The 24,821-nt window shown below is 51.9% G+C and overlaps 1 protein-coding gene and 1 long non-coding RNA gene across 6 annotated transcripts; one reads left to right on the plus strand and one right to left on the minus strand.

Moving 5' to 3' along the window:
- The first annotated feature begins 243 nt into the window (after window positions 1-243).
- On the plus strand, window positions 244-24,141 carry SH3GLB2 (SH3 domain containing GRB2 like, endophilin B2). Of its 5 annotated transcripts, XM_085077076.1 has the most exons (12): window positions 244-432; window positions 7,873-8,014; window positions 8,323-8,451; window positions 9,128-9,261; window positions 9,732-9,824; window positions 13,579-13,641; window positions 17,750-17,773; window positions 20,317-20,406; window positions 20,611-20,711; window positions 21,186-21,200; window positions 21,815-22,076; window positions 22,729-24,141. In XM_085077076.1, the coding sequence occupies exons 1-12, from the start codon at window positions 370-372 to the stop codon at window positions 22,834-22,836; spliced, it is 1,224 nt and encodes a 407-aa protein (XP_084933202.1). In that variant the 5' UTR covers window positions 244-369; the 3' UTR covers window positions 22,837-24,141. The 5 variants fall into 5 exon arrangements, with proteins under 5 accessions (XP_084933202.1, XP_084933203.1, XP_084933199.1 ...); XM_085077073.1 differs by lacking the exon at window positions 21,186-21,200 and having other exon boundaries at window positions 269-432; XM_085077074.1 differs by lacking the exon at window positions 13,579-13,641 and having other exon boundaries at window positions 269-432.
- On the minus strand, window positions 2,865-9,738 carry LOC146429913 (uncharacterized). Its single transcript, XR_014855488.1, has 3 exons — window positions 9,415-9,738; window positions 5,514-5,659; window positions 2,865-3,846 (listed from the first exon to the last, which is right to left on the minus strand). It is a non-coding gene; the product is annotated as an uncharacterized LOC146429913 (long non-coding RNA).
- Window positions 24,142-24,821: the final 680 nt, after the last annotated feature.

The raw sequence follows: 24,821 nt of genomic DNA on the forward strand, positions 1-24,821 counted from the left end.
CCCCGCTTCAATTTCAGCCAATCATAGCAGAGAACCGCCCGCCGCGGCGCCAATCGGAACGCGCCCGGCTCGGGGCTGCGGCGGCGAGCGCGGCGGAGCGGGAGGGGAAGGGGCGGGGAGCGCGGCGCGAGCTCCTATTGGCGGACGCTGACAGCTCCCCCCGCCGCCGCCGCCGCTCTTAAAGGGGCCACACTCTCAGCCTGAGGCCCCGCCCACAGAGGCGCTTTCGGGGGCGGGCGGATCACGCAAGCAGTCTCAACCCTTTTAAGAGGCGCGGATCGGGCGTCTCCCGGCGCTATAAAAGGCGGCGGCGCGGCGGGCGCAGTGACAGCGGGGGCGCGGCGCGGCCGGGGCTGCTCCGTGGCCGCCATGGAGTTCAACGTGAAGAAGCTGGCGTCGGACGCGGGGGTCTTCTTCTCCCGTGCCATGCAGGTGAGGCGGGGCGGGGCGCCACGGCAGCGGCACCGCCCGGAGGCCGCGGGGCGGGAGGCGCGGGGGATCCGCGGGTCCAGGCCCCGGCGGAGCCTGAGGGGTTTGCCCGGCCCTGGGGAGGCTGCAGAGAGAGCTCGGAGCCGGGCGGGTCCGTCTATGTGAGCCGCAGCCCCCGGAGCATCACCCCGGGAGCATCGCCCTGGGAGCATCGCCCCGGCGCGGCTCGGGGATGCCGGGGAGCTTCCCGAGGGAAGAGCCCGGGGGATGGTGCTCCGGAGGGGAGGGGAGTGCGGGGGACATTCGGGCCGGGGGTTGTTGTCCTTAAAGACACAAAGCCGTGCGATCTGGCCCACGGCTGCTTTGTCCGTGCCCAGACCCGCCGGGAAGGGGTGCAGAGCTGTGGAACAGGCTGCCGGGGAGGGCATGGAGTCTCCCACTCTGGAGACATTCCAAACCCACCTGGACGGCTGCTGTGTCGCCTGCTCCAGGTGACCTGCCTTGGCAGCGGGGTTGGACTGGACGATCCCCAGAGGTCCCTCCCAGCCCCAGCCATTCTGGGATCCTGTGGAATGGTCCCTGTCGCTGGGGAGGGATGGTGGAGGTGCCCTGCGGCTGGTCTGCACTTCAGCCCCTCGGCAGGAGCAGGAGATGCCAGGCCCTGGCAAAACTCTGCGATGTTCAAGGATGGGAAGGAGCTGCTGGGAGGGAGCAGGTTGGGTCTCACGGGGCTGCCGTGGCATCAGGACCAGCCGAAGGAAGGGCTGGAGCTGAGTCAGGGGAGGTTGAGGTTGGATATCGGGAAAATGTTCTTCCACCAGAGGATGGCTGGGCGCTGAACAGCTCCCCAGGGCACTGGTCACAGTCCCAAGGCCTGTAGAGCTCAAGGAGCATTTGGACAGCACTCTCAGGCACAGCAGGAGACTCTTGGGGCTGTTTATGTGCAGAGCTAGGAGATTGACTTTGATGGTCTTTTTGGGTCCTTCCACCTCAGAATATTCTGATATTCCCAAACTTGAGATCAGGAACTTCTTGGGGATAAAGTGACCCCCCTGGAGCTGTGGATAAATTTGGGTACACACAAGCAGCAGATGTGCAGCAGGTGGTGAGATGGGGCTGCTGAGTGTATTCATTTCTTGGGCATAATAACTGCAAAACTGCTCTTGTTTGGCCAGGAGAGCAGAGCGGCAGGTCAGAACTGGTTGGGATCCTGCCTAGAAAGTGAAGTCCAGCTGGTGACTCTAGGACTGGGCTTCTTGCTCTACCTATTGTGTGGGGGCTGGTAAACAAACAAAGCAGAGCTGCCTCGTTCCAGACCTTCTGTGCAGTGGAGTGATTCTGGCTCTATTGGGAACTGGTCTCCTGTAAGGAGATATCACCTCCTGTAACCATGCCAGTGAGTCATATGTTATGAAAAAGAGATATTAACTACAGGTGCAAAATAAGGAGCAGATGGAAAGCCTAGAGATGCCACTCTCATGCAAATGACCTTGGATGCAGAAGAAATGCTGTAAAGCAATCTTGTGTTTAGAAGCCTTATTGTAAGTCTCTGATAAGTGTTTTTTAGCTCCAAGGCGTAGGAAGGAGACAGGCCTGGGAACAGTGTCTGCATGCAGTGATTCCAGAGCAAGGAGGCGTTTATAAATCGTGGCTTCTGCCTGCTACACCTACTCCACTGTCTCGTACATGAATATTCATATGCCTAATTACAGTAGTAATTTCTTGAAAGCAAATGAGCACTGGACAGCAAGCAGGTGTGTAAGGAGCGGGAATGGGAAGGAAAGAGATCTCTGAGGCTGAAAACCACCTTGTGAGTTGTCACTGCTGGGGGAATTCAGCCTTTTTGTGTTCTCACAGAGTCCTGGTGTGGGTGAGCCCTGCCCTGTCTCCCCCAAGAGCCACCAGTGACAGCTGAGGTCTGCTGTGGGCAGTGAGGGATGGGTTTGTAGCACTCTTTAGCACTGCAGATCTTCTAGGACTGGAATAAGTCCTGTCTAGAAAAAGCTGTTTTCTGTAGCACTGGAGATGCTTTCTCCAGCTCCAGGCATTTAACAAAGTGATGTTTTACTGGAACTGCAGCAACTGGGAGATAAATGGACTGGCCATTATGTGCTGTTCCACTCAGACAGCATTAGTTCCTGCTGTCTGGCAGAGCTGTCTGACCAACACACATGAGCTTCACTCGAACTGGAATCGTGGCTCAGCTGGGGGAAAGGAGACAGGGCATGGTCAGCACAACACCTCTGGGCTGGCTCAGAGCTGTTTTGAAATCTGTCAAATACAAGCCAGCATGGATGCTGGGTGAGGGATTTTGGGCTAGGCTCCTAATGACAAAAAAACCCCAATCAAAACAACTCAAACCCACTGCTGCCTTTACATGGCTCTTCCTTACTCAGGCATCAGTCACAGGACTCCTCCAGAAAAGAAGAGCAGACAGTAAAGTTGGCAGTAGGAAAGTAGTGGACAGATCTGTTACCCTGGGAGTGGAGAACAAGCTTCTAGGCTTGGGCAGCTGCACAGATATGGAGCTTGTGTAGGATTCAGCATCTCACCTGAGGATGGCCTCTACTGACACTTGCACCACCAGTTGCAGCCATCAGAGCAGTATCCTCTGAGGGGATGCAGCACCTGCAGACTTCAAACAGGTCACTCTTCATCTTCACTGAAGAAGGGCCTTTCTCTTTGATCAGCTGCACCTTCCAGTATCACTAAGTGGGTCTGATCCCAAACCTTGGCCAGTGGAAGTTTTGTGGCCACACATTGGGTATCTCTGTTCTAGCCAGGCTCTTTCAGGGAGGTCTGGAAATAATTGTAGTTGTCTGACTTTTGTCAGATTTGATGGAAACAGGCTCTGGGTGAATACAGCCTTTGGGTGCTTATTCCCTCTGCTAATGTCATTACTAAGGCAGCTAGAGGCTGACTTACACTATCTTGAAGCTCCTGCAGACAGACAGACTCCCCCAGCTCCCTGAACTCTGATGATAAAATAGACTTTTATCATTAGTAGATAAAATAAACCCTCTGCTTGATGACCTTACTGGGGTTGACTCTCTAGAAGTTCAGAAAGCAGAAGGTGACACGAGGAAAGGACAAGGTGTTGGTAGGGGACAGAGCCAGGACAGCTGATCCAAGCTGGCAAAGGGATATTCCATACCATAGGACATTGCTCAGCAATAAAACCTAAGAGAGAGGAGGAGGTGGGACATTATTATAGAGCACATTTGTCTTTTGGAGTATCCACTACATGTGCTGAGGCCCAGCTTCCCAGGAAGTGGCCACACATCACTTGCTGATGGGATGGAGAGAAGAAAATCTTTTGGTTTCCTTTGCTTCCACACACAACTTCTTCATTAAACTGCCTTTATCTTGACCTATGATGGGAGGTTTTTTCTATCTTATTTTCAACACCCTGTTCTGCTGAGGAGGGAAGTGATAGAGAGACTTGGTGGCATCTCCTGTCCAGCCAAGGACAACCCACCACAACAGTTTTTTTTTCCTCTTCTAAATGCCTTGCTCTTGAGTTAACCAAGCTGTCCCTGTTAATGGCTTCCTTCTGTCCTCTAGCACAGTTTCACTTGGCTCCCAGCCTGGCTTTCCTGACTCCTGATGGCCAAATACTTGGAGCAGACTCTGTATCTGGTCCAGAGTTGTTGAAAATCAGGTAGTCTAAATCTACTGGCAGGTACAAGAGACTATTCCTGGTTTAAAACTTCTGGCCCTGCTTTGATCTTTGTAATTTAAGGTGGAAAGTCATAAGTAATATCCAGTTGGATAAAATGGGGACCCTGCAAATGGTACAAGGGCTTGAACTCTGCCACCAGATCCTCAGGAAGGGGACTGCAGCCACCCTGTCAGAGATCACAGCATACAGGCCTGGGCTTTTATTATACTGCAATTTTATTCCCCTCACTTTTAAGGAGAGGAAGGTGTAGATGCTTTCAGCAAAGGAAGTAACATGTGCTATTTTAAAGCCTAACTCTGATGGCCTTTAGTCACAGGCCCAGCCCTTCTGATCTGTACCTGTAAGTGCAGAGGGACCCCCAGCTCAGCACTACTTGCTGATCCTCCTGACATCCCAGACATGTATCTGCCAACTCTCTTGGGGAAAGGGGCTTTTCCCCAAGCTGTGAAAGCTTAGGGCAGCTGCCCTAACTGCAGTCCAGAACATACATGCTCCTTTAGGGCCTGTGGCCCAAGTGCTGCTCTCCTGCTGGGTCACCCTTTTTGCCCACATGGGCCCTGATAAAGCATCTCTTGTTCCTGCTGGCCAGCCAAGCCTCGCAGAGGAAACCCAACCTTTGGCTGAATTATTGATGTCCTGGAATGCAGCACGACTCTGCTCTTCCTGGAGAGTGAGAGTGGCACTGACAAAAGGCTGCCCTGCATTATTAAGCACCTGCTCTGGGTCAGCTGCAGGGATGTTTCCTGCAGGGGAGCAGCAGCTCAGCACTGCAACCTGGCTTATGATCCCTGGATGCAGATCTGAGAATTGGTTCAGTGCTGTTGACCCAGTCCTCAGGTTCTGGAAAAAAAATGGGACTAGTTCTGCCACAGCAGGATGGAGGAGCTGGAGGCTCTTCTTAGCACTGCAATTGCCTGTGCTCTGCCAGCCCTGCCTCTCCCTGGGGATCTGCACCAAGCCTCTAACTCAACTTGATAAAAGCAAATATCCCTCCCATTTGTGGCAATCCGCTGCAAAAGATAGAAATACTTCTAGTCTAGGAGCATCAAGATATAAAATACTCAAAAATCTGCCTTTTTACAGTCAGGAGGCTTGAGGATGTGATTGGTTCATTTGTTGTTCTTTGTCTCTTGGTGTCACACAGAAATCTTATGTCTGTTCAATGAAGTTTCTGTGTTATGAAAACAAGTTCTCAGGAATAGAATTCCTTTACAGGGAGTTCTGCCTGAAGTGGTTGAGTAGCCAAATTTCATAAACTGCTATTCCTCTACCTTGCTTTTCACTGGGCAGCCAGGTAAGAGGGGACCAGCAGCTGAGAGCTGTTGCCACCTAAAATCTCAGACTTCCACTTGCACCAGACAAGAAAAAGAACCAGCTCATAGGATAGGTCAGTGTAACTTACCTGTAAGCTCCTGTGCTGGCTGTGCTTCCAGGAGAAGCTTCATCTGATCTCATGGCAGGCTGCCCTGCAGGAGGTTGTGCTGCCCTCCCTGCACTTCATGACACATCCCCACTACTGCTGTGAGGTCGGTGGGTTCTCTGATGGGTCTAAAAGGTCGCATTAGAGGTGAAATCGAGCAGGATCAGTGTCTCCCTGTGCGCAGGGAGGAGGAGGTAGCACTGGGCAGGGAGAGCACCCAGTGCAGCCCCTGCAGTGAGGCACCAACCACCCGAGCCTGAGCCTTGGCTGTGTTCAGCACATCCAGCTCCTGGGCAGGGAGATGCTGAGGGAATTAAGGGTCGGTGGAGTCACAGTCTCCCATGCCTTGCACTGCTTCCTGACATTCATGCCCTGCTTTCCAACCCTGAAAGAAAGCCTGAATAAGAGATTGTTTTCTGGCCTGACCCTTTGGAGCCACAGGCTGTGACTGAGATTCCTGCCCATCCTCCCCTTCTGGTGTAGCTCCCAGGCTTGCTGTGATCCTGGTGCTGCCCACAGCTTTGTTGCAAGACAAACAGCTTTAGTGCCTGACTTGAGATAAGAATTGAGTTTGTGAGTCCTGGCGAGTGCTGAGCTGTGAGCCCTGCACTGGGTTACACAAAACAGCCACGGAGGACAGTGATGCCAAAGATGCCACTTGTGAAAAAAGCAAAGGACCCCAGAGCTGGAGTGGTTCAGGACAGTGGCAGCAGCACTGTGGAGATGCTGAAGGGCTTCAGCAGTGATCTGACACTGCAGCAATGCTGTAAGAAGCTGACTCAATTCAGCCGGTAAGAAACTGGGTTTAGATTTGACAGCTCCAGGGCAGATGCTGGTGCAGGATGAGCCTAAACTGCAGGAAGGAGAGCTGGACTTGAAAGTGAGATGAGGTCTCAAAATGCTGTCTGGGAAAGGGGGGAGAGGGAGAGACTGCTATCTTTGCATCAAAGAGCATTGGCTTGTTTAGGAAAGATCTTAAACAGATGACTCAAGAATTGGTGCCAAATACCTGGGAAGTCCCAGTTTGCTGCATGGCAGTGACTCAGCCCAGCCTGGCAGAGTCTGAAAACAGCCCTGGGCTCCCAGCAGTGGCAGAGGAAAGCAGCCTCAGCTGCTGAGAGCCATGTGTGACCCCCAGAGAAATCACAGACCAAACACCACAAACACCCTTTTCACCTTGAACCTGCTTTTACCATGTCCAGCAATGGCCCAAAGGGGGCCATGGCACAACCAGTTAAAATTGCGTGCCAGGGGCTGCTGGTGCAGAGGAGAGACCAGTGAAGCAATCCCTGGTCCTCTGTCCCCAAGGGGCTGCGGGGGAAAGTGTGACTGGCCTGACCCTGCAGCTGAGGATCTGTCACCACCCTCATCCGGCAAAGCACTCCACTGGCTGGAGCTCGAATCGTGCCAAACAGGTCGCTGTGTAAACATACCTGGAGGGCTTGTATATCTCAGACATCTGGTAACAGGACTCCAAGGGCTGTTTGCTCCTGCTCTGGGCTCTCCTTATCTCATTTTGTTCCCAGCATTGTGCTGGATGGGAAAAGAACAGAGCTGGCCAGGAAGCCTTTCAGGAGGGGCAGCAGACACCAGAGCAAAACCCCATGGAAGGGACATCTTGGCCCAGCTAGAGCTGAGCTCTGGGGTAGGGAAGCAGACAGGAGAAGGTACAAGTGGCACATGAGACAGGACCTGCATTTCATCTAAGAGCTTTAGCCAGGCTTTAATCTCTTTGCATCTGACTGTGCCGCTATTGCACAGTACCGTGTCCTGATAACTCAGCAGTGGCAGCAGAGACCACCACCAAGGGCTAAAGGACAACTGGAGCCTCTGTAGGATCCCAAATGGCACATCTGTCCAAAGGCTCTTCTAGCATGATCCAACAAGATGTTTCTGTCAGGTGGCAGTGGCATTCCTGACCTTTTGGATTTGCAGGACAGAGTTGGTCAGTAGGAGATGAAGGGATTTAGCACTTTCCCTCATGTGAAGGATGTCTGTTGCTCTCCTGCATGAAGCAGTGGAAGCCATGTGCATATTTAAATAGATCCCTCAGAACTGGACAATTTTCGTACCAGACCTTATTAAAAGTTACTTATTGTGGAACACCTCTCAAACCTGGACTCTGTTTTCAGCTCAATGCTTGTTCTACACTCAGGGAGAACATTTGCACTCTTCCCCTGAATGATTCCTGGGAACAAAAAATGACACCTTGATGGGGTTTTAACTCTATTCTAAGATAAATACACAAGACAGAAGCAGCTTCAGTGTCCCTTATTAGCTCTGTAACACACTATAAATTTGCCTTGGAAGAACAGACCTAATGACTGCCTTCTTCCTGCAGTTTACTGAAGAAAAGCTGGGCCAGGCTGAGAAGACTGAACTTGATGCCCACTTTGAAAACCTTCTGGCCAGGGCAGACTGCACAAAGAACTGGACAGAGAAGATCTTGCGTCAGACTGAAGTTCTGCTACAGCCAAACCCGAGTAAGTCCAGCTTCTCCTAAGGCTTGAAGGACAAATGTCACTTGCAGCTCAGGGCTAAAAGACATGGCCTCTGGCAAAGAGCCCTGTTGAGTCTGTGGGGCTTGGGAGAAATGTGTCTTTGCAGGGCTTGTCCTCCTTCCCTGTGCAGCTGAGGGCAGCTCACAGCCTGGCAGTGCCCTGGGGCAGGGACACCTCCTCCTGGCACTGGTGCCTGCTGTCCAGTTCATCATTGAGGACTGCATGGGGTGGGCTATTCCCAATCCCAGTTCAGGGACTTTCTTTTAACCTCCCTGGTCTCCTCATTCCAGGTGCCAGAGTAGAAGAATTCCTGTACGAGAAGCTTGACCGGAAGGTACCTTCCCGGGTCACCAACGGGGAGCTGCTGGCACAGTACATGACAGAGGCAGCCAATGACTTTGGGCCAGGGACACCTTATGGTAAGCCAGCCTGACTAATGAAGAAATCCTGGGAATCCATCCCTTCCCAAGAGAACTGCTTTGCATTGAGATGTCTGCAGCAGGCTCCTTCCTGACCACACAGGGCATCTTTCTGCTCTTAAATCCTCACAGTTGTCCCTTCCTGGGGGAATTTTGGGCTCCTTTAGGTAGCAGACCTGCACAGAGACACAGCTTTCATTTCCAGCTGTCCTTGCTTCTGCCATGAGCTTTGTTCCTGCTCTCCAGATCAATAATTGTTCAATAGTGAGTCCTGTTACAGGCAGAGCAGCTATAACTGCATCTATAGCCAACACTGCCTAATCAACTCATGTTTTCTGCTCTGATGCTTTTTAATTTGCTGCTCTGTTCCTGTGCCTCTGTTTTATGAGGCAAAGAAGGATCATTCTGCGCAAGCAGGTAGAGCAGTAAAATACATCAGTGGCATAAGTGCCTCAGCAGATAGATAAGATCAGAGCTGCCCTGGGAGCAGCAAGAAGATGCCTCAGGCCAACAGCAGAGTGGGTAGGGCTGGAGCTGGTGTGGGACAGGCAGGGTCACCTCGCCCAAGCAGGTACAGCTGTGCCTGTGTCCCCCAGCACTGGAGTCTGGCAGCTCTGGCTGAAGCCAACACATGTTAATTGGTTTCTCCTGGAGCTGAAGGTTCCTGTTGTTGCAGGAAAGACTTTGATAAAAGTTGGAGAGACTCAGAGGCGCTTGGGTGCAGCAGAACGGGAATTCATCCACTCTGCCTCCATCAACTTCCTGACCCCACTGCGCAACTTCCTGGAAGGGGACTGGAGAACCATCTCTGTAAGTGGGGTAGCAGGGAGGGGAAGCTTATCCCTGGAGACAAGGAGGGCAGGGGAAAGGGAAACAGTGCTGGGAGAGCCCCTTTTTTTTCCCTCTGAAAAAGGATGACTCCATACCTGTCCCCTTAAAATGCAAGGATGACGAAATGCCAACCCTAGATCTGCTCAGGTTCCCCCTCTGCTAGGGAAAGGTTGCCATCTGATGTGTATGAGGAAAGTAACTCATTTCCCCACTCCTGCAGCTTGTGGGCACCACCCATCCCAGGCTGCCCTGTTTCTAGGAGGTTATCCTGTATCCCTGGCAACCAACACCAAAACTCTTGCCAAGGGGATGAGCATAGCAACTGGTTCTTTCTCCTTTATATGTTTAGGTGAAGAAATAGATTTGATTCCTAGGTGATACCGTGTCCCCTCCCCTCCTCAATCGTGGTCCTAAGCAATCTGCTCTGACCCATCTCCTGTCCCTTCCAGAAAGAGCGGAGGATCCTGCAGAACCGGCGCCTGGATCTGGATGCCTGCAAAGCCAGGTTGAAGAAGGCCAAAGCTGCCGAGGCAAAAGCAGCGGTAACTCCTCCCCTCGTTTCCCTCCCTGTCCTTCTGGCCCCAGGGCTTGGTTCACATGGTCAAAAGTTAGGTTACCCCACTGTGTCCTGCCTCTGTCAGGCACAGGTGGGGAATTCCTCATCTAAGATGGAAGAGAACTGGGAGCAGGAGCCATGGGCCTGTTTCTGAGATGTCCTACCTTGGGGGAATTGTTGAAGCAAACAGGTCTGAGCTTCTGGAGTCTGGAAACTTGCACTTGACCCAGGCTCCTGCCTCCTGACTGACCAGGGTTGCTGGATGAGTTGTGCTCGTAACTAAAAGTCTGCATCTTCTGAGGACTAGCTAATTTTCCCAGAGGATCTCAAACCAAGCCAAGAGAGAGCTGAGCTGGGAGGTACACAAGGGAAAGGCTGCTGGGGCTCTGCAGCTGTCCCAGCCTGTCAGACTAGTTAGGATTCTGCCAGTTCCCAGGCAAGAGTGCTGTGGGAGCCTGTAAGGAGTGGTCAGGGTCAGATTGGCTACCAAGATCTGTCCCTGAGCCTCTCTGCCCGCTCAATTCATGGTGCTCTACTTACAGGCTTGTCTTGCCCTCTGGCTTTGGAGAATTCACCACACTGGGCACTGATGGGTTCCCTGGAGGGCCTAGGTGGAGCTGGTTGTCATCCTGTAGAGCTTTGGCTGTTGGCACAAGGACCTGCCAAGTTCTGCTTCTGCCTTGGGGCCAGGAGCTCAACTGGCAAATGTGTGCAAGTCAGAATCAGACTGTCCTTGTCAGTCAGTCTCTGGGATGCACTGGGATACCAGCCCAGCAGCCCTGCTATGAGCCTGTTTCTAGCCATCTGCCCAGCTGAGCCTCTGGCCTTGTCTCTCCCTGGGTAGCTAGTTCCCAGGTGTTTTCCCTTTCCTCCAGCTCCAATTACATCCATGGCAGATGGGGAAGCTGTGCTAAGCCTGGCAGCCTCCATCAGGAGGTCTGACAGAGTGGTCAGACCTGCACAGGACAGCTGTGAACAGAAGTAGGAGCTGCCCTTTTAGAAAAGCCTCCTCTAATCAGTCAGGTCCCCCAGGCTCTCTGAAAGTAACTTCAGGGCTCCCCTGTTCCCCTTCTGGAGGAGACAGTGCCCCCCATCTCAGGGGGAACTGGTGGCCATTGCTTTATTTTTAAGCTCCTATCAGAGCAGGAATTCAGATACCTCCTGTTCTTCCTCCCTTTCCACCCTCTTTACCTTGCTTCCTACAGGAGGGGATCCCAAGCTCTCTCACCTGCACACACACCCTTGGCTGAGGGACTTCCCTGTAGCTAGAAAAGAAAAACTTTGTTTCCCACTGCAACTTTTGGGGTGCCCCAGGCAGGTGCAGAGCCAGCCCAAGCTTTCCAGGGTGTTCTTCCCAAGCCAAGCCTCAAAGTGGCAGGGGCTGAAACACTGACCACAGCAGCAGAGCAAACTCAGCTGCTGCTGTGGGAACCCATGCCCCACCCAGTTTAGCATAAAGGCAGGATCTCTAGGCTCCGGGTGTCTCCCTGACTGCTGGAGGACAAGGTGGAAGCTCCCAGCACCAGAGAGAGCAGCTTCCTCTTCTCTAGACACCTCATCTAGATTACAGCATTCCCTGTAACAGGCCTGGAGTCCTGTGTCACACCTCCCCATCCAAGCTGAAGTATCCCAGCTCTCCCAGCTCACCCCTCTCTTGCTGCTCTTCCCCTCTGTAGTGCAAATTCGTGTTCCCACAGCTTCTGTCTCGTTATGCCCCTCCAAGCGCTGCTGCCCAGACCCATGAGCTGCTGGTGGAACACCTGGGCTTGTGCATTTCCCACAGACTCTGTGCTTTGTCCTTCCTGTTGATGCTGTTTTGTTTACTAACCTTTTTGTTTTGTTTCTTTGTAATTTGCTCAGTGTGAGGGAGATGTGAGTATTGACTGTGCTAACAGTGCTGTGATTTTTTTTTTCCTTTAACACCTCTCATTGTCTCTTTCCCATTTTAAAAGAGAAAATCCATATCTCCTTTGTCCCTTTGGGACTGGCCCTGAAGCATGTTCTGAGTGTGATCAGGGCTGTGGCTGCCTGGGGAAGGTGCTCCAGAAGGATGGGAGTGTCAGAGACCTGCCTGCAGCCCCTCTGGAGCATCCCTCAGGTCCATCCACGCTACCTGCAAGCAGTGCTCAAGAGAGGCAGGGGCTCCCCCAAAGACCCCCTCGGGCTCCTCCAGCTGCAGGCAGGAGGAGGTGGGGTTGGGTGGCCAGTCCCTCTCTGGAAGGGCAGCCCAGAGACAATGACAGGCAGGATGATCTGGTTGTGGTGCTGTTCTGCCCCTTTTCCCCCATTACCAGAGTGGAAGGGGGGAGGGACATGGGTCCCTTTTGACCACTGCTTGCAAATATAACTTCTCCATGCACAGAAGTACAAGAGAAGCTTGCCTCCTTCATCCCATGTGCTGTGACTAGTTTTAGGACTCCCTGGAGTACAGGGAATGGGAGGAGAGGTTTCTTCAGTTACTCTTGATCTTTAAAAACAAAAAGCATAAGCAGCTATTTCTGTGAAACATCCCTTCTCCCCACAGGGAGGAGTCCAGCCTAGTTGCTATGCTGGCCTCACTGGTGCATTTTTTTCCCCTGTGTTCAGGTTTGACTTGTATTAGGAATTGCTCCTCCTTATTCCTTCCTCCAGCCATCCCTAAAACTCCTAAATGGTATGAAAAAAAAAATTCTTGTTGGAGCTGCCTGACTGCTCTTGCACACTGGTCACTCATTCCAGCCAGCTGCTCGGGTGCAGCAAAGTGGGTCAGTGTGTATAAGTGGATCTGGGTGACTGCAGAGATTAACCTGGGAGAGGGAGCAAGGGGTCTGAGGGGATTAACACCAGAGCTGGGATCCAGTAGGACTGTGCCAGCCCTGCACAGCAGCACTGTGCAGTAAGGGCTGGCCAGGAGGATTCCTGATGTCAGGCAGCTCATTGGTTTGTCTCTTCAGGGGATGCTACAGCCAAAGGCCATCCCAGGAGGAGGCCTGGTCTTAACTGAATGAAGGCACCACATTCTGAGGTGGTTAATGAGCCCACAGCTCTGTGGGGGTGGACTGGATCCACTGCATTTCCAGTGAGGAAACCTCCAGAGTGCTCAAGTCTTCCTGCCCCAGGGCAGAAGTTTAGCTATGGAGAAGGTGGCTTGGAGGTTTCCTGACCTTTGGGATGAAAACTCCTACACTGTCTTTGGTAGACCTGGCTTGGCTAAGGTCTTGAAAACAGCAGATCTGGCTGTTAGGAGGAAATGTGACTTGGAGACAGTGAGAGCAATGGATGTGTTTCTTTAAAAGGCGCTGTGGAAGGGATGCTCCAGGGCTGGTAAATATTCCTGCTTTAAGGACAAGGCCCTGTACAATGACTGTGGGCAGGAGACAAGGGGAAGGAAGGTCCTGCCCACAGGACTGAGCCAATGCAACAGGAGCAACCTGCTGGCTGTAAAGGAATGGGAATGCATTTGGGATCGAGCTGTATGAGCTGATAGCTGTAAGTAGAGGCAGAGTTTCTAACAGTAGGAGTGTCTGCTGTCCAAGTACCAGTGTGACTGCACAAGCCAGTTCACCTCCCACTGCACACGCCTGGCCTCCTCACGCCACTGCTGAAACATCGGGAAACCTCCCTCCTGCCTCTCTTCAGAATCCAAGCAAAGCTCCCAGCACAGGCAGGAAAAAAACCACTGGTCTTTTGTTCCACCCATCACCCACTGACTCCTGTTGACTCTTCTGGTGCCTTGTACATGACACTCTATTCCCCCCCAGGCTGTGCCTGACTTTCAGGAAACCAGACCTCGTAATTACGTGCTCTCCGCCAGCGCATCAGCGGTAAGATCACCTCCTCCTCCTCCTGGATACTGCCTTCTCCTTGATATTGCCTCTCCAACCTCTTCCTGCCCCTCTCTCTCTACCTGACTTAAACTTGGACCTGGTGCTCTGCTGTTTTCAACATTTTAATGTGACATGGGCTGCCCAGGGTTCCTCTGACTCAGCCTCGAGGATTCACGTCCCCCTTGTGGGGGTGCCTGCTCAGGGTCTGGCCACTTGCAGCTGGGGTTGTTTTCCAAACCAGCTTCCCTGCCAGCCCTCTTCCACTTTTCTAGTGGGGATCTTCTGACAGGTTTTTATTGCTCGTGGAGCAATTGAAAGGAACAAACCTCTAAGAGCGGCCTTTCTGGATGGTTCCAGCAGTACAGTGGCAGTGTCACTGCCTGATCTGTACTGTGGTGTCAGAGTCAGAGGCTTTTTAACTGGTCAAGAGAAGCAACGGTTGAGGAATCTCTCTGCCACCAGTGTCAGTCACAGGCTTGTCTATTCTGCAAACAGAGATAATTTCCCCCCTTTCATCTTGTTGGCAGCTGTTGCACAGCCAGATGTGCCCAGGGTGGGTGAACAGCCCGCTGCATCTCCGCTCTGTTGCACTGAGTGGATGTGGCCAAGCAATTGACTTCCCCTGCTGTGTTCACGGCTCCCCATTGCACAATGTCACATTTCTCGTTAAAATGTTGAAAACTGATCATCTTGCTTCCTAACTAGCATTCAGAACAACACTGATGCCTGTTAATAGAATAATCTGGGAGTGGAATCTGCAAATATGCAAAACAACAGCCCAGCCTTCTCACAAACCAAAAACACCATGGAAACAAGTTGGATTTGGTTAATGGGAAACCCATCCCACATGGAGACAGAGGTGTGTCTGAGCTGACAGCATCAGTGTTAGTTCCTGGGGAGATCTGTTCTGACCTTCTTGGAGAGCAATGCTGGGATCAGAAATAGCTTTACACAATACCTACAAAAGAATTTCCATTGGTCACAGGCTGAGTGATGAGAGTCCTGCAGAAGAAGCTGATACTGGTGATGCTGCAGCAACTGCTCAGTTTTCCTCTCTCCTAGTACAGCTCAGAGCCAGCATGGGGCTTTGGCTTTTCCCTTGGGAAAGTCTGTTCCAAGGGACTGCAGTTAAGCTTTGGGAGAATCAGAAGAGAGAAACTGGGCTTTCTTTGCCTCTGGATAGACCAGGATGTCCTGACTATTCCCCAAGGCTAAAGCACACCTGAAGACAAGCATTTGTACAATGTGCATTGGCATCTCATGGAGTGCCCAGACACTCAGCTGGACACCTCCAGCCCTCACCAAAAGGTACCTTGATCTGCTTCTGCTCCATTGCAAAGCTGCTCTGGGGAGCAGGTGCCACATGCAGGAATGTAACAGGAGAACAGATTTTGGGAGGTTTTCCGCCAACAGGTGTCTGCCTTGGGACATCTGTGCCTAGTTCAGTGCTGCCTTATCAGGCTCTGGTAGTGCTGGTGGCACTGGACAGTGAGAGCAGGGCTCTGGAAGAGCAGCCAGCACTAACCCCAATCAGGTTTGATTGCACAGCAGGGCTTCCTACCAGGAGTGCCTGTGGGAAACGTGCTGGCCTGGTCAATGTCAGGCCTTGTGGCTTCCAAAACTCTTTCAGAGCTGGATTTGGTGGGTGAAGGGCCACCTGAAGTCCAGCTGCACTGGCAGGGGTGACCTGGAATTAGAGTTTGCATCTCTAATTAGCAAAACACAACCTACGCCTGGGCTGCTCCCCAGCTCTGTTGCAGGCAGGGCTGCTTTGCTGCAAGCTCTCTAATCCCAGCATTCATCCCAAGGGGTCAGGCACTGCAGCAAGGTAGGAGCTCTTCATCCTGTTGCTCTGCTTTTCTTCCAGGCCAGAGTCCTTGTGCTACTTGTCAGTGTGCACTGACAGTGCCGAGCAGTGGCTGCTGCTCACCTCGCTCTTGAGCTCGCTCCTTTCTAGAGGGAGGGGTTGGTTATGCCCAAGGTAACAGCTTTGTCTTACAGGTGAGCAAAGAGGTCAGCTCTCTCCTGGACCACATGCCCTCAGCAGGGCTCTGATTTGGATTCTAAATTTACGTTGTTGGTGTTTGGAGAGGTGTATAACATGGTGCTTTTATTTTTTCCCCTTCCACAACAGGAGGGCTCAGATGGAATTAAATACAAGAAAAAAAGCACCTCCCTTGTTTTGCACAAGTTGGAGGCTGAGGAGCCATTTCTCCTCTCTCCCACACTGACCTTTTGTTTTTGTGTAAGAAGGTGTACATGGGCTGTGCAAGCCTAAATATTCCTTTCTCTCAGACCCTGCCACATGCTATATTCCTAGGAATGATTCCAAGAAAAACATATTGAGTACCTTAAAGAGGATTCCTCTGGCTTGAGCTGGGGTGGAGGAAGACCATAGCAGACCTTTTCTGGTCCCTGTGCTGTCCAAAAAGGAGCCACACAGTGTCTTAGTCCAGGGATAAATCTGGGCAAAGCTGGACTGTCCCAGAATGCCACAGGGTCAGAGCTGGAGGTGGCATAGCAAGGCGACAGAAGAGAAGCAAATCTGGCTACAAATTCAATGGGTGCTGCACTCTTTAAATGGGCCTGACATGGTTTAAGTACTGTCCACAGTGTCTGAGTAGGAAGGCGTGGGACCAGAGAGAAAGCTTCCCCTTGCTCCCATAGTAAACCTTGCTCTAAAAACATGGGGATATGCTGGCAAAGGCCTTGTGCAGTTCAGGACCTGCTTCTCAGCTTCCTACAGGATACTCCCACCACCTCCTTCCAGAGTAAGAGCTCGTAGAAGGGGAAGGGACTTGTGTCCCCACACGTGGCTGATATTGCCCAGGCCTTACTTGAACCAGTTCCTGATTTGCAGTAACAAAACACCCTCATAAAAGTCAAAGAAAACACCCACCTCAGCACCCAGATCAGTACAATAATTCTACTCAATTAGAGTAATTCTACTCAATTATATTAGTAGTCAGGCTACGTACCATGGAGCTGGAAGCAATCCCAGGAGGCTGGCAAAACACCTTCCTGTTTCAGCCCCTCCTCAGTACAGGCAGCTCCTCCAGGTGCTCCTTATATTGGCTGCTGCAGTCTCTCTGCCCCTGGGGCTCCCACAGCCCACCTGAGGACAATTGGTGAGCAAAGCTCAGCTGGGAGAGCCTGGTCCAAACAGAGCCTGTCCTCCCTCTAACACCAATGTCCAGCACAGGTGCCCACAGTGCAAATTCAGCTGCATCTGGTGACCTTCCCTGGGCTGCAGGGGTGACACTGGGGGGTGAAGCTGAGCTCCACAGGGGTCATTCCCCATGTCCCACTGGTGTGGGGTGTTGCAGGCAGGTGGGTGTGCTCCCAGATCCAGGGGGATTTCGCATTGCCAGGGCTGAGGCAGTAGTTGGCTGCTGAGGAAAGGCCAAGCCAAGGACCTCTGGGAAGGATCAATGTGTTTTTCTGCCCCCTCTCTCCCTTTGCCTTTGCTCTGTGTGACTTCTGTTCATTGTTTCATGTCCTGGAGCCAGATCCCACGAGCAGCTGGAGGTGTCCAGTGTTGTGCTGCCCTGAGTGTGCCCTGTGGGTGAGGAGAGTAGGAGTAGGAAGGAATTCTGTGATGTTTTGCCTGGCCAAAAGAAAAAAAAAAAAAAAAAAAAAAAAAAGCTGGACCATGGGTGAGGAATACTGGCCTCTATGTGGCCTGAGCTTAAAAAGCTCACATGCTTCTGCACAATCCTAAAAGAAGGGTTGTCCTTCAATACCAACCTCTGCAGCTTCAGCAAAGTGAGCCTTGCTGTGCAGAGGACTCTGCTGTTGATCCTTTTTTTTCCTGGAGCCCGTGGAATTCAGTGGCTGTATCAGCCCTGGCAGGGAGCAGAGCTGGCATGCTGCTGATGGCTCTGATGCCATGGAGTTGCTCTCCCATTGTGAAACTGAGCTCAAGGGTGCAGGAATGACGGGAAGGGACATGGATCTGGCAGCTGCTGCTGGGTGAAGGGCTAGCTTGTCCCTGGAGTTGGCCTGCTGTGTCCACAGAGTGTCTTTGCCCATTGGTGTTAATGCTGAGTGCTTCTCAATGTCTCCAACACTGACCTCCTTTCCTGTTGCTCTGTGGCCCCTACAGCTTTGGAGCGACGAGGTGGAAAAAGTAAGTACCCAGCTGGAATTGTGCTCAGACCTTCTGGGGGTGTTCAGGGGAAGGGGGTGCTGTGGAACCCTTCCTGCTGGCAGGCAGGGGAGAGAGGATCAGGGGCTGCTGCTGTTGTGTGCCCAGCCCTGATCCCTCTGTGTGGTTCAGTGCAATGACAGCAGCTTGGGAAAAGCCATGGGCTGTTCTTGGTGGGAGACTCCTTCCTGGCATCCAGGTGTGTGTTTGAGTGTGGTACAAGGCAGCTCAGAGCCCTGCACTGTGTCACAGGAGCAGAGGTGATGCTCCAGGTGTGACTCAGCTCTGCTCCTGTGGCCGAGGCTCTGATCCTCCATGTGCCTCTGGTAGCCCCTGGCCTGACCCATCCAGCTGGCTCTACACAGAGCTGGAGGAAAGACAGACATTTCCCATGCACAGCCCCAGCTGCTGCAGGGAACAAATGGTTGGGGGGAGGTTTGAAGCTTTGTGGAGTTGATTCTCTCTGGGTGAGCTCCACTTACCCTTCTGATCCTTGCCCTTCTGAGGCTCCGAAAGGGAAGTGTGAGTTGTCCATGAAGATGGATGGAGGGCTGACACCAAGGTGAGCTCTGTGTGGAGCTCCAGCATGGCACAGAGCTTCCAGAGACACCTTCTGGGATCCTGTTGCCTTTCTCACCTTGAACACCCCCAGCAGACATTTGCCTGCAGCTGAAGTGTAGGGTGGCAGAAGTTCCTGTGTGCTGTGCATGAGAGCAGCCTGCTGCTGCCTTACTCCCAAGGCATACACAGAATGGACTGGCTTTTCCTGAACCAGCTCCTCCTGTTCTTTAAATCCTTCAGTCCCTCAACCAAACAAGCTGGCTGCAGTTAGCTATGAGCATGCAAGAATCTGTTCCTCTGTCCTCTCACTCTGGGCTATTCTGCTTGGATAGACCAAAGTATTTAAGTTAAGGCAAAAGTTCTCCATGTCTTAGAGAAGCACAAGACTGGAAGGAGCCTCCCTGGTCACCATCCAGCTGTGGCTTTATAGGAAATTACAACCTGCAGCTGCTCAGAGCTGGCAGGGAGAGGCAAAATCCAGGCAGTGCCAAATGGAGCTGGGTCTGCCTGGCACAAGTTTCAAGTAACTCTGAATACTGAAGTCTCAGCTCACAGGGGCAAGAATCACTTGGTGTTTTGAAGGCATTGCACTGGTATTTTCTGTTACATTCCCCCTTCTCCTTTAAATAATCCCCTTCATACAGAGGATGGAAGAAAATAGATCAGTTGAGTTGCAGCTTAAAATAGACAAATCTGATTAAAAGACAGTCAAAGCATTTCTTTGTTGTAGCCTGGCTCTGCACTGGTAATGCTGGTACCAGATGAGAGTTGTGCTGGCCCCAGCAGCATCTCCAGCTTGTTCTGCTGGGAATGCTGGGTCTCCTGTGGGGTCACCAGTGATGTGGCCTCTGCTCCAGGACTGTCAGCCTGGCTGGATCAGCTCTCTGGGCTCAATTCCAGACATGTCAGTCCTGTGCCAGAATGATTAGGGAATTCCCAGAGCAACAAAACAAACCCCTACACCAAGGCAGGCATCTCTCTGATGACTGCATGCTCCTGGAGGAGGAGAAAGGGTTCTCCTTCCAGTGAGCTGGAGCTGAGTGGGTGTCACTCTTCTGTGACCAGTCACAGCACATCCCAAGAGGACACCAGTGTGTTAAGGAATACTGCATGCTGGAGAGAACACATGGGCCTGCTTGTCACCCCTTTCAGCAGGAGGGGAGAGCTGGCACCAGAGCACCTGGCTGCTCCAGCACTTCTGGAGATCTTCTGCTTGCCAGGATCCACCTGGGTATTGTGGTACTGCAAAACTGCCCCAGTGTAAATGCACTGTTTGCTGGTGGGGGAGAGATTGGGCTCCAGTGGGAGTTTGTCTCTGAATTCCAAAAGCTTGCTGTGGAGCTGCCTGCTGTTCACTGGTGTTTAATTCCTCTTAGCTCAAAATCAGTAACTAGCCCCAAAGGAGAGCCTTGGGTAGAAGTTGGATTGGGATGTTCATCTCCATTGCAGATTTAATTAGCAGCAGCAGTTTGGTAAATGCTGCCTGGCCTCAGCCTTTGTTCTGTGGTGATGAAAAGGAAACCACTGCACTTCCAGAGGCACACTTAGGGAGGCTGTGACATTCTTATTCCTGCAGGTGCAGAAAGAGGGGATTAAAGGGACCACAGCTGGCATGGGATTGGCTTTCCACATACCTCAGGATTAACAAAGCCTCTCCATCTTCATTTTCTAGTCTTGTGGGAGTAGGAGCTTCCCTGCTTGATGCATCAGTTTTGAGCTGCCATTCTATCACCTGCAGTGATCCAATGTAGGATTAAGCAGGAATCAAGCTGAAATACAGCCAGAGGTCTCTGGGATCCCAACCCAGGGTCTCTTGTGCTTCATGCTCAGTGTCATAGCTGCACCTGGCTCCTGCAGCACCTGTGTCTTGCTGCCAAAGGTGGGGGGCATTGTGAAGGTGGGGGGCTGCAGAGGCAGAACAGGGCTCCTGCCTTGTGCTGCCTGAGCCCCTGTCCCGTTTGCAGGCGGAGCACGAGCTGAGGCTCACACAGACCGAGTTCGACCGCCAGGCAGAGGTGACCCGTCTGCTGCTGGAGGGGATCAGCAGCACACACGTGAGTCCTCCTGGGCACCTGGGGGGTGACAGGGACTACAGAGACTCTTGGCTCCTGCCAAGAGAATCATGGAGTCCTGCATGCAGAATAGAGGTAGGAGAGGTGGTAAATTTGGGGTACCTCAGGGTGGGTAGTAGCTGGAGCAAGAGAGTTTCTGTGCCTGGCAACCAAACTCAGTCAAGCTGATGGTCCTTTTCCCTCCAGGTGAATCATCTTCGCTGTCTCCACGAGTTTGTGGAGTCTCAGACTCACTACTATGCTCAGTGCTACCAGTTCATGCTGGACCTGCAGAAGCAACTGGGCAGGTAAGACAAGCTTTTACTTGAGGGCTATCCATCTCCCTACTCCCAGCTCAGGACTCCTTCCCCCACCCCCATTATAATGTTGGACAAAAGTTATAAGGTGCCCTCTCAGCTCTGACAGAGCTGCTGAATTTACAGTCCTGGTGGTGGTGATTCATTCAGAGTAGGCTTTGCCATTGGATTTTTACATTCCTCTCAAAGAACGATGGCCATGGGAGTTTGAACATTCTTCCTGCAAATTAGTTAAATCACACGGGACTCAAATTCCTGTTGCCAAGCAATAAGCCTGAGCGTGCTCTGCTGCAGCAGTAAGGAATCCCAGATTCCATATTCCATGCTGCTGGCTGCACATCCTGTGGGGTGGGCTGGGATGTTCTGTCTGGTACCCTCACACCAGTGCAGGGGTCTGAGCCAGGAGGGGCTGTTGCTTCTGTGCGATCACTCACACTCCTGTTCCATTCTTTTCCATGCCTGCAGCTCCAAAGGAGAAATGTAAGTATGATAGTGGCCAGGATGAGCTCTGAGGGCTCTCCTCCCCTCTGTGACTCTGGGGTTTCTGTGTGTTCACTGCCAGGGCCAGAGCTGCACCCCCTTAGAGAACTGAGCCTGTGCTCCATTCCTGTCTCGCCCTAGAGAGCCCATAAAGCCTGGGAGCCTCCAGCTGTGGCATCCAGCTCAACACCAGCAATGTCCATCCCTTTCCTGAAGGATTAGCAGGCAGAATAATTATTAGCAGGTAATAAGGATTAGCAGGTAACACAGACCATGTGGGAGCAGGAGAAAGACACAGCACAGTGGACCCAGTCAAACAGAGCCGAGGGCAGCACTTGTCCAGCCCCCTCTGCAGTGCCACACATTAGTCTGGTACTCTGCCAGTCCTGAAATAGGGCACTGGAGCCAAAGTAGGCAGACATGTCACCTGCTGCACAGTCTCAGCACCTGAGAACTGAGGGTGTTTCCCACATAAAGGGCAGTGTGGGTATGTTACAGCTGTAGGCTGCAACCCTTTGAGCATCATCTCTGCAGTGCAACTGTTGAAAGAAAGAGCTCTTCATGGTTCCTCAGGCTGGAGCCTCGCTGAACTCTGCTTTTTTCTCCCGTGTAAGATTTTCAGGCACATTTGTAGGCAACGCAGAATCCGCATCTCCCGCGGCCGCTACCTCTCCTCCAGCTGTCGCTGCTGCCTCGCTCCCTGCTGTGCCTACAATTCCAGTGGTGCCCACAATTGTTGGGGTGCCCAACAGCGTGGCAGAGGGTGTGCTGAACCCCAACGAAGTCAAGCCTCCTGCCAGTGGGACACGCAGGGCCAGAGTCCTCTACGACTACGAAGCAGCTGACAGCACTGAGCTGGCACTTCTTGCAGATGAGGTTGGTGGCTTTCCTGAGTGTTGGATTTGGCTATAATAACAATATGATTTGGCCCAGCAGCCCATGGTGTGCCCAACAAGGGCTTTGATTCCTTTCCCTGTCCCTAAAACCTGCTTTATGGAGTTAATAGCCTTTACCTGAACACCAATATCGGCTGAGTTGCAGTGAGCTTGTGCTCATGGCCATTTAATATTTAACATCACCCCAATAACTCCTCAATTCCTGTTGGAGCCCAACTGTACCCAAAATAAAATATCCCAATACTCAGTATCTTGATTTTGACCCTCAAATACAGCTGCCTTATCCAGAGCCATGGGATAAGCTGCTGGCTGGAGGCCTGCTCTAATCATGCTGAGAAAAAAAGAAAAATCAGCAAGTTGGAAACTTTTCTGCTTTCTAGACTGAACTTTTATATTCAGGAGGGACAACACAGCAACATATAAAAGTACCTTGAGTCACTTCGGAGAATGAAAAAGCAACAGGGACATCACTGGGCAGTTTTCCGTGGATTTTGTGTTAAAGCTGCAGATAGCTCCAGGGAAAGGGTACAGATGTCTGTTAAATGAACTTCAGGAATTAGTGTTCTTTCAGTCCCCATCTGGCTCTGTCTGCAGAGTAAGGTCCTGTCTAATGTGCTGTCTTCTCTTCCCAGATGATCACTGTGTACAGCCTGCCAGGCATGGATCCAGACTGGCTCATAGGGGAAAGAGGGAACCAGAAAGGGAAAGTTCCTGTCACTTACTTGGAACTGTTAAGTTAAATGTTAAGGAAGAAGAATGTACAAGCAGAATGCACCCCTCGTCTGGCACTTCTAATGCGGATTTCCTCATCCGAGACCATTGCTCTCTTCAGGGTCGACACTCCATTGCTAATATGAGAATTGTGGGAAAGACATGGTAAAACTGTTATGGTGAGGTTCTGGGAAAGGGCTGATGGCACCCAAGACTGAATTCATTACCTTCCAGTGCAGCCTGCTTTGAGGTTAGTCCTGATGGCACAAGATTCCTTGATTACTTTTTCCCTTCCCTGCCCTAGTCTTGTTCCTCGCAGTGGCTTTCCCAGGGCGAGCGAGCTGTGTCCCTCAGCAGCTGCTCACTAGTTAGTCTGGCGTGGGTTAGTGCCTGTCTGCCCCTCCCCTCCTCTCCAGCAGTAGAATTGCCCAAGTCCAGCCATTGAGCATTCCAGTAGGGAAGTGTCCCACAAACCCCCTGTGACATGTCTCGGCATGTAAGGCAAGGAGGCTGCAGGTAAGATTTAGGAGCCTGTTAAACCCACCTACCCTGCTCACCCGTGGGACACCAGCAATGCACAGCTGGCCACAAGCCACACTCACTGTCCTGGGGCCTGGAGGCTCCCACCCACCCCTGTCCCCTGAGGCTGCAAGGAGATTTCTTTGTGGAGACCAACCTGCTACTGTAGGGCCTAACCCCAAACCTTCATGCAAGGGACCATGCATCTTGCTTGCATTTCCTCTGGGAAACTGCTCTTGGACTGCAAAGTTTACAAGCCTTTTTACAAGCTTTGCTCCCTGTGTTACTGTCCAGGCTTTTCTTTCAGTGTGTCTGTCCAGGCATGTTTTAGCCTGACTTTATTTCCACCCTGAATCACGGATGTTTCCCCTCCCATGTCAGCAGTGAACAGACTTGGTGCATCCTAGTGCAGAAAGGGACAGTCCCACCTGCTGTGACCCCCAAGGCCACGTTCTTGGCCATACACACACCACAGCCCAGACTGCCCTGGAAGGATGGGGTGGTTTAGCTCAGGTGTGTGTGTGCCTGCTCACCCTGGAATGAACTCTTAGCTAGAGCTCACCTAAAGGACTTCCACTTGATGTGTCACAAGTTTTCCACTCAAGCTGGATGGAAGAGAAACTCACCTGCACCAAGGTCTCTGTTCACCACCTTCCCTTGGGTATGTCAGAACTAACTTTGCTTGTTTATTGATCTTTTGCACTTTCCCCAAAGGTATCGTGACCATTCTAATGTAACAGGGCACTGAGCACCTGTGTTTGTGGGGCTCATGGGTTTCAGCACTTATTTGCCAATAAACAAACTGCCTGACCTCCTGCCTCAGCATCTTCTGTGGGCTCAGGGCTTTGGGGACAAACAGGGAGGCAAAGGGAGCAGCTCAGGTGAAAGCAGTGCCCTCCTGCTACCCCAGCCTTGGAAGCTGGGGGTAAAAGCAAAACAAAGCTGCTCATCCTTCCTGTCCTACCTGACAGTCCCAACACACTGGCAAGAGCCTTGTGGTTGCTTTCCCAGCTGACACATCTCAGTTGTACTACAGTTTCAAGGGCTCTGAGAAACAACAGCTCCTCCTGCACCTGAAGCAAAAATAGAGCAGCAGCATGACTTCAGCTGCTGAAAGACCCAAGTGCTATTCTAGATCTAACAGACTTTTTAGTTGTTATGGAAACTAGATCTGCTGCTAATCTAAAATCCTAAAGTCTTGTCCCTAACACCCAGCTTGGAAGGAACTCCTGGGAAAAGCAGCTGTTGAAATGCTCTGTAGTGCAGCAATAATGCTTGGCTGTTCTAGTTAAAGAGAACAGGGAAATCAAATTATGTTCCTGTTCTACTTAGTTTTACAATTGCCAGGACTACCACTCCCATAGTCCGAATCTATGAGATCTACCCCTGCCAATTTCCCTTCCAGCATGTATATTTTCCCTCAGGTCAGTGATATCCCTGTTCCCCTGTTATTCCTCTCCTTGGTACATTAAAGAAGAAGAACAGCTTTAGGAAA

This window comes from Lichenostomus cassidix, chromosome 17 (assembly GCF_008360975.1).
Source record: "Lichenostomus cassidix isolate B80296 chromosome 17, HeHo_3.0, whole genome shotgun sequence".
NCBI lineage: Eukaryota > Metazoa > Chordata > Aves > Passeriformes > Meliphagidae > Lichenostomus > Lichenostomus cassidix.

Coding starts and splice junctions, on each gene's coding strand:
- SH3GLB2 (XM_085077076.1), top strand. CDS start 370: ATGGAGTTCAACGTGAAGAAGCTGGCGTCGGACGCGGGGGTCTTCTTC. Junction 8,452..9,127: donor TGGGCCAGGGACACCTTATG/GTAAGCCAGCCT, acceptor CTGTTGTTGCAG/GAAAGACTTTGATAAAAGTT. Junction 20,407..20,610: donor AGGGGATCAGCAGCACACAC/GTGAGTCCTCCT, acceptor TTTTCCCTCCAG/GTGAATCATCTTCGCTGTCT.